Raw genomic sequence first — 8,993 nt, forward strand, 5'->3', positions numbered from 1 at the left:
TCATCAGAAAATAATTTAAGCAAGGCAAATGCCCGTTCTACTTTCATTACAATGTCCTTATAAACAATGATTAGAAAAGTTTAACTGACCTTTCAGGATATTTAGTAATTCTTCTTTCTGCTCTGACCTCCGTTTTGTCTCATATTTCTGACTTTTGTGTTCTTTATATAGATTAATTGCAGTTTTACCTTTCTAAAACATAAAATACAGTGAATACAGATGTGAATGAAATATTATGATATAAACTAATTGATAGTAAAACAGTGTGTATTTATTTTTACATAAGCCTAATGAGAGAAAAAATTATGTAAAAACACTATTTTTGAGAAAAATGTTACCGGTACGCTATGAATATTTATAATTTAGTACACTCTTTGGATGCTTACTAATGACACATTTTTCCTACGTACTTATATACTACAAATTAATCGATTAATCATATGAAATGTTGTATGATGGATTAACACATTAATATGACAGGCCTACACATTATTGTTCCTAAGGATTTTAACCAAGGCATCCTATGCTTGATTATACTGCAATTGCCACAATGCTTGCGTATAATCCATAGTAGGACTATTAATATTGAAGGGTATACTTACACTGTTTTTAATTGAAACAATATCTCTATGACCCGTAATCATAAACGCTACGGTAACCTTTCTATGTTGATCATAACTTAGGCGTTGGTTCAGAAAGCAGGAATGTAGAGGTGTGTTTCCATCCTGGTAGTTGTTATATTAAAATATAATTATACATTATATATTTATAGAGTAAATATTATATAGATCAATTATTGAAATAAAGAGTATACAATCTTCTCTTTTATCTATACACAATTTACACAGATTATGTAATATAAAGTTACGTATCATGCCTTATAACAGTATATTGAGTTTTGTGAGATATCAAAGTACAATAAGAACTTTATTGAAACTTTATTTTATCATTTTGTTTTACGTTGTCAGATATAATTTTTCCCTCCTGATATTTTGTTCTAACTGAATTTTCAATACCTTTGTCTGAAGAACCAATGCACCATAATCTAGCAATAGTTTAACAACTGATGCATAACCAAGAAAAGCCGCTGCATGCAGTGCTGTGCCGCCATCCTTGAAATAAAAAAATAAAAATGCAAAAAAATAAATGCAATAAAACGTAGCATAAGATACGTGAAAATACAATATGTATGAAGCAAGGATAACTCGTAATATAAAAAAAGCTTCATGAATAACAATGAATTGTACAGGTAATTACAGGGTTGATCCGTACCCTGATAAAGAGAAACATGCACTCGGAGTGAAAGAGCTAAACATATAAATAGCTGGAAAACTGTAGGCCTAAATCTATGTTTACGACGCAAAAATGCTTAGAAAATGGTATTGACTGTGTCTCTGAAAAGTGGAAGTTGCTATATTATTGCAATAATCGTAAAACATTTTGAAGATTTCAGATAATTTTAATTAATGTCTTGACATTACCGCAAAAGACCAACTGTCAAAAATTTACACTGATTTTGAATAGCCAAGTAATTTCACTAAATCAATATTCTGAAAAGAATCAGATTCACAGAAGATTAATCACGATCTCTCATGAACAAAAACAATAAAATTGGCAACCTAAATTAGAGCAATTTGGATATTTAGGAAGGTACGAGATGAGATACAGAAAAATGGATTGAGTACATTGGTGGCGCCAGTGGGTGAGTCTGGGGTTGGCGTTTCCACCGAAGGTATTTAGTATTATTGTAATTGTATAAATGTGTTCATTATAAATGTAAGCACATGTAAATTAAAGTGCAATAAGTTGTAAATGAATCTATTAATTTGATAATGGAAATATGATCAAAATAGAATTTAATGTTTACAGTAATGATTGTCCTTTTTTTAATAACTGTAGTTTGTGAATGTAAAACTTTGTAATAGGCGTTGATAATTTGCTCTTGTTAGATTTTACGCTTTATATCATCATAGTTTTACTGTGCAATTAACGCAGTTCAATGTAATTCTGCTTTGTCAAATTGTGATGTTGTTTGAATAAAACCAAAATATATGTACAATTTAGAGTTTATCTCTATTATATCATTATAATAGCAGTACAACATATATAATGTTAAAAAAATTACATATTTCTGATGTTAACGTTACACCTGGATCTCCACTGCATGTACTGTATGTTGAAAATATATAGTAAGAAAGGCTTGTTAATAAGGCAGTATAATAGCTAAAGAACAGATATGAGCTGGCTTATTATGAGTAGAATAAGGATGTTAGAAATGAAAGACGAAAGACATATGCTCTTTTCACATGGATAATCCCACGTACTAAAAAGAGAACTTCGTATTGGAAAAGCCCAGAGGAAGAAAATCCTATTGGTACCTAACTATGAAGGTACAAACAGAACAATATATGAAATAGCAAAAAAGACCTGCCATTAAGAAGCAAAGCACAGTATGGAGGACTTCAAAAACAAAATAATAAACAAAACTAAACATCATCGAAATAATAAACCTAATCATATCCAATAAATCTATATGGCATTGAAAACATGCTCCAGCTTACCGTGTTAACTTGGTTTACATCAACTTTAGCATTTAAAAGCAATTCGACCGTGTCATATTGGTTGAAGTGAGCGGCAGTCATTAAAGTCGTCCAACCGTCCTAAAACGTATTATGTATATTAAACATAACCAAAAAGATGTTTGTATAAGCAATACCAATTTAATACATCAAATACTTAATATACTGTAGCATAATTATATCTCTTGTTAAAATTTTGCTCTTATTAAGCTGAGATTGATTTACTCTTTTTACGACTTGGGTTGTCTGTCCTACTACAGCTTTCAGCACTCTTTTAGACTGACGACCCAGTTTGGAAATTCAGATGTGAATGCAACCCACTGACCACTCACACATGCCCAAATCATAGAGGCACAAACAATGCTACACTGTAAGTGCGTTCCATACCTGTCTCTTTTACTACTATTTTCAAGAATTTTCGTAGAATTTGGTTTGTCCACGTCCTGTCCATAGTATTTTAAGTATTTTTATTTTACTCATAAACATAGTTATAAACATACAATTGAATATAAATGCCGAGAAACCGAAGATACAGGGCCTGTGTTTGTGGTCCCGAATCTTACTTAACTGATCTAACACGCATCGCACTTCTATATTGCAAGCTTAAATATTATTGTCGGGTCTACAGTCAGCTAAATTCTATAATTCAACCAGAGTAGTGGAGTAAAAAATTGATACGGTAAATAATTTTAACTAGGCATATCCGAAATTTAATAGGTCTTCAAACTTACTTCCTGTTGAATATGCATATCTGCACCTGAGTCAATTAGAACTTTGCAAACATCAGCATGACCGTTTTGAGCACTCACAAATAGAGCCGTCACCCCTTTCTGCAGAAAATTATATAAAACTCAAACATTATTTCATGGTAAACATTTATCGTTTATATTAGGATCTATTAATAAAATTATTAAATATTAAAGTCATAAAAGTTATATTGGAATATATATCGGCATATAATTTAAATAAGATTATTGGTTTTTAAGTAAATATACATATTCTAAGCTCTTATCAAACATTGGTTAGAATTTAGGTCTATTATTAAGAATAACAAAAGATACTAGAAACACAAGATAGAGTTCTCCACACAAAGAAAGTGTTCCACCGAAATGCATGGTGGGAATACAAACAATGGGACGCCCCTTACGGCTCGATCTAAAAAAACTTCAACCAAACTTTCGTTACCAATTCGTCGCGTCTTTTATTTGTCAATTCTCAATAAAAAAAATTCTACACAATTGTACATTTAGTACAATTTCACCCAGACAATGACAACGGTGAATACCGTACATAATTCTTTGGCGGAGGTAGAAATCGTTGCTATTATCCAAATAAAACACACAATTAAGCCTATGGATCAGTATAGAAAACAACAATATAGCGCAAAATGGCCGGACGCACTCTAGTGATAAAGTTTTCCTCTATTAGTAGAAAAAGAAGGGCGTCCGTGTGCGTCTGGATATACTTAGCAACAGAAGCTCTATCTTGTGTTTCTAGTATCTTTGGATTAACCTTCATTTGAATGTCCTTGTCTGCCCCATTTGCTATCAACACGTTGACAATGTCCACAAAACCCTTATGAGCGGCAAGTTGCAGAGCTGTCCATCCTCTCTTTTTAGGAGTAAAAAGAAAGGAAAAAAATCGCAAATTGGAAGAATACATTATAAATGTTAGGTCTGCAATGAAAAGCCAGTGCAGTAGCAACGGTAATAATTAATAAACTTACTATACATGTTTGTAAAACAGAACACGCTTTTCCTAATTGTCACAATGAGAACTGACGTTAAAGTTACAAGGTAAAACAATCATTAAAAATCTTTAAAGTAAGCATATATAAAAAACAAATCATGATAAAAAAAAATTAGATTAAAAATCAAAATTATGATATAATAAAAACCATTAAAACGAATTTGACGTCAGTGAGACTTGACCTATAGACCTAGTTGCAATAGTAATAGCGAGGGTGGAGAATTCTAACCACTGCGTCATAGTGATTGTTCCACACCACCTCAGCCCCAGTATGGTTGGGTTCTGTAATTGTGTTTGTCATTTTTATATTTAATTTTAAAAACTTCAGGAAGCCCCGGTCGGCTATCACCCCTTCTCCAGCCTCGAATCCTCCTCTGCATTAAGCTGTACGATAAAAAAAAGATAGAAGGTGTACGATAAAATCGAAAAGATAAACGTTAAGAGAGAGCATTGCGTCAATATTTTTTAACAACAAATATATTCCACTTGTGCCTGTAGATTATTAATATAAAATGCATTGTTTAAACTTCGTTATTTAATGGCCAACATTCGAGCTTGTAATCTGTCCATTAAACAAAATTGAGTTTACGTTCGCTTGCTTGTCTAATATATGTTGTATAAATAAATTAAGAATTTTAAATTCAAGTGACGGACGATGAAAACCCGTTATCAATATGCCAGAGAGGAATAACTCTACACCCCCCGATTATGTATTTTGGATATTGAACAAGTATTCAGCTCAGACGACAATTTTCGCTAATTTACAGAAGGGCATCGCCCCTGCACTCAACCAGTTAAGTGCTCAGATTTGATTCAGCAATGTACAATTTATGTAGGACTATTTTATGTATCTAAATAGAAAATAGTAAACATAGTATTTGTTTTTGCTTACTTGATATTTGGTATCGATAGCAGATGTTGGCGTTTTGCTTGCTATGGTTGCTACCACATCTCTTGGAATAGCCTCTTCAGATCTCAAAATTTGAATCAATGGGGTGTAACCAAACTGGGAGAAGGGATCTAAATTAGTATATGCACATTTATCGGGTTCAAATATATTTGTAGGTGTCATTTTTGCTACTTAAATATGTATTTTCTGTCATGAGGAAAAATTTAAAAATGAACTCAATAATGTTCACGTCCATTAACAGACAGTTAGATAATAAACATTTGCTGTAATATTTTGCCTAACTTAGCTATTAATCAAGTTTAGGAATTTTGTAGAAAAACGTCTGTAAACCAGCGAAAACTAATCGTTTACTTTATTTTTCTGGATGAAAGTTAATAACTTACTTGATCCTTATAGCTATTCAAATCCATTAAATTTTAAAGAGCTTGCCAATTTTTTGACAGTGCATGTTTAACAATATTCACGACGAAATAGTTCTTCTTTCAGACACACTCATATGTTCAACCTACCACATTATGTCAATTAAAAATAATGTTTCTCACCATATTTAGCCTAATAGTTTTTTATTTCTGCCGCCTGCTCGTTTAACATTTCAATAGCTATTTATTTGCAGAAATTGAAAACCATCTTCATAATGGGTGTTGGAGTTTGCTTGTTTATAAGCTTCACCAAGGCGTAGCCTACATTAGGCCTACCATACTTATATAACCGTAATGATAATGATGAATAACTTAATGGAAAATGTTAGTGTTGGTTTTTGTTAGTGGCAATATTTTAATTGGCATTGATATTGTTATAATTGCATCGATAACAGTGTGAATTCAATTATTATTACAAATAAAACATAAAGTAATACTCTGTAATTGAGTGAGATATTCATCTATTTTCTGCAATTACTTACTTTATCATCCTGCACACTTAGCAATTCAGGATGTTCCTCAGTGATTTGACGGACGGTCGACCAGTCACTTAAATCGATGGCTTCATGAAGCTCTGTCCCTCGACTATCCTCAAACTGTTGCTCTAATAACTGTGTAATAAATTAGACTGGTACAGCTCATCATTATTTATCTTTATATACTACAGTTTGATATAAAACTTATCACAACTAATTACACTAAAATAATCTTCACTTGCTTTTGAGCTTAGTATCTGTCTCTTATACACATCTAGATGTGTATAAGAGACCAGTATAACAATATACATTTTCTGGTAAAGTCTTGCGACTAGTTACTACACGCTGCGATATCAATTCATACATGTTTGAAACAATTTCGCCCATGAATCTTTATCATTAGCAATTTCTTTAAGATACATAAGATCTTCATAACTATTCAGACAAAGATGTCGTTTTCTTACATCTACCTGCAATTGATTCATTAAGTTACTTTGCGGTCTACCAACACGCCCTTTATATGTTTTAGAATTACTTAAAGCAAATGACATAGCAGTAAATGCTGGTGTATTTTTATCTAACCTAAATATGTGACCTAACATCATCCAACGTGATTTTTCAATTATTTTTGACAATTGGGATGTGGCAGTAATTTTATACAAGTTTACATTACTAATTCTTTGAGGCCAAAATATCTTCAGAATTATTCTTAGACGTTTTCTGTGGAACGCATCAACTTTGTTCCACCATTTAGCAGACAGTGCCCAACTATTTGAGTTGTATAATAAAACTGAAACAACAATTGCATTATAAAGTCTTAATTTAGTATATATTGATATATTCTTGTTGTTCCATGTTTTCATATAATTACTGAACGCTACTGTAGATAATATCATTCGATGTTTAACATCAGAGATACTATCGAGCATAGTCCCTAACACTTTATGATTACGCCATTCTTCAGACCTAGGTTCATTTTTCTTGTCAATATAAACGTGTGTAAATTCAGTTTTTGTCGGATTAATATATAAGCTCCACTGCCTGAAAGTACTAGTTGCTACAACTATATATATATAAAATATATGAAGAAGGCGTGTCCACGTGTATTTCGAAACATATTTAGAATAGTGGATGGAATATAATGTAAAATAAGACCTAACCTTGACACCCCATTATCCTACTGTCATCATATTCATATATGTAGGACTGGTGACTGTCCTTGTAAAATGCAATATGCGAGGATTATATAATCCTAATCTGGCTTATGCCGTTCTGTATATTGTATATACAACCAGATTACAACAGTTTAATTACTATACTGGAACAACCTAAAACGCCGGGAACCAGCGTAGATTTTTAAACCAATTTCTAAATACGCCATTTTGGAATTCATCCGAATTATGACTGTAAACACGCGCATTTACAGGCTTTTTTGGATTCAAAATAGTACGTATACAGGTATGTATATCATGTCTTTCTCTAAAAGTTTAGACTTAATATTAACTCTAATTCTTTAAAAAACATTAAAGTTCAGTCAACCTAGGCCTAGACCAAGGCCCTCGGCATAACCTAGTTTAGGCCTAGATGAACAACTTTCGGCTAGATCATGTGTGGGAAATAGCCGGGCCTCTCGCTTAGGGGTGAAGGGCCTAGGTATTTAGAATTGCCAAGAGGCTCCCTACTTTGAGTGTCATAGTGGGTCCCCCTAATAGTACCTCCCTAGTGTTCTATTACCTCAGTGCAGGCCTATTTGAATTCACTATTTCTACTACTAGCCTCCTATATTAGGCTTAAGGCCTTCTACTATAGAGCCCTATCTATGTAGACATAGGTATCTAACCTAGGCATAGCCTAGACTCGATTTTATTACAGAGGTTCAACCTAACCACGCCTAGGCTAGGCTTCCCCTCCCCCCTCACCTGCCACTCCCTCCCTTCCTTGTCCAAGTCTGGCTTAAATACTGCATTATTTACTAGATTTACTGCTCAGTGCAGCTAACTGGTTATTTTTATTAATGAATGTTATCAGTTGAAAACTACCCTTGGAATAAAAAGAAAGGTCCAGAGAGGAGATTTTACAGATTGACCACCTAATAATAATAATTAATAATCATATATTTAAAAAAAAAAATTTAAATCAGATATTTATTTATTTATTTTAGGGATGTTCTTGTTTGCTTGCTCACTCCCTGGTGGGGACCTGCTTGGTCCCCACCTAAAGTTTGAAAAATAAAAAAAAATAGAGAAAAAAGGAAAATTATACAAGGATGAAAGGATACAATAGTGATAATATTAATATTAGTAATAATGAACGTATTATTATTATTATTATTATTATTATTATTATTATTATTATTATTAATTTTAATAATAATAATAATAATAATAATAATAATAATAATATTCCATCCATTCGTTCATCCATTTACTCACTCATTCTCTCACTCATTTACACTCACTCAATTTTTTTACTCATTCATTCATTATTTCATTTATTCACCCACTCATTCAATCACTAATTCATTCATCCATTTATTTATTTATGCATTCATTCATTCATTTAATCATTCACTCATCCACTCACTCAATCACTTATTCATTCATTCCTCCATTCATTTATTCATGCATTAATTCATTTATTTACTCACTCACTCACTCACACATTAATTAATTCATTCATTCATGTTTTCATTCATTCATTCATTCATTTATTCATTCATTTTCGTTTATTCATTTGATTTTATTCATTCATTCATTTTCAATCATTCATTTTTATTCATATATTTATTCATATTATTAATTATGATCATAAAACAAATGTGTATTTTTTGATTGGTACTAAAAATAATATTTTTTTTGGA

General features: G+C 31.9%; 1 protein-coding gene across 1 annotated transcript in view; it reads right to left on the reverse strand.

Annotated features, from left to right (window-relative positions):
• Nucleotides 1-6,499, reverse strand: part of LOC117112651 — a 31,559-nt gene extending 25,060 nt beyond the window's left edge. The window contains exons 1-9 of the mRNA XM_033255759.1: nt 6,443-6,499; nt 6,140-6,268; nt 5,221-5,334; nt 4,092-4,190; nt 3,311-3,409; nt 2,562-2,660; nt 1,017-1,112; nt 603-725; nt 90-192 (exon numbers count right to left, since the gene is read on the reverse strand). Coding sequence (XP_033111650.1) covers nt 90-192; nt 603-725; nt 1,017-1,112; nt 2,562-2,660; nt 3,311-3,409; nt 4,092-4,190; nt 5,221-5,334; nt 6,140-6,268; nt 6,443-6,499 — 919 coding nt within the window. The remainder of the gene's footprint in view (nt 1-89; nt 193-602; nt 726-1,016; nt 1,113-2,561; nt 2,661-3,310; nt 3,410-4,091; nt 4,191-5,220; nt 5,335-6,139; nt 6,269-6,442) is intronic.
• Between the last annotated feature and the right edge of the window lie 2,494 nt (nt 6,500-8,993).

Source organism: Anneissia japonica, unplaced genomic scaffold (assembly GCF_011630105.1).
Source record: "Anneissia japonica isolate Jap-2015-1 unplaced genomic scaffold, ASM1163010v1 scaffold8_len73204_cov107, whole genome shotgun sequence".
NCBI lineage: Eukaryota > Metazoa > Echinodermata > Crinoidea > Comatulida > Comatulidae > Anneissia > Anneissia japonica.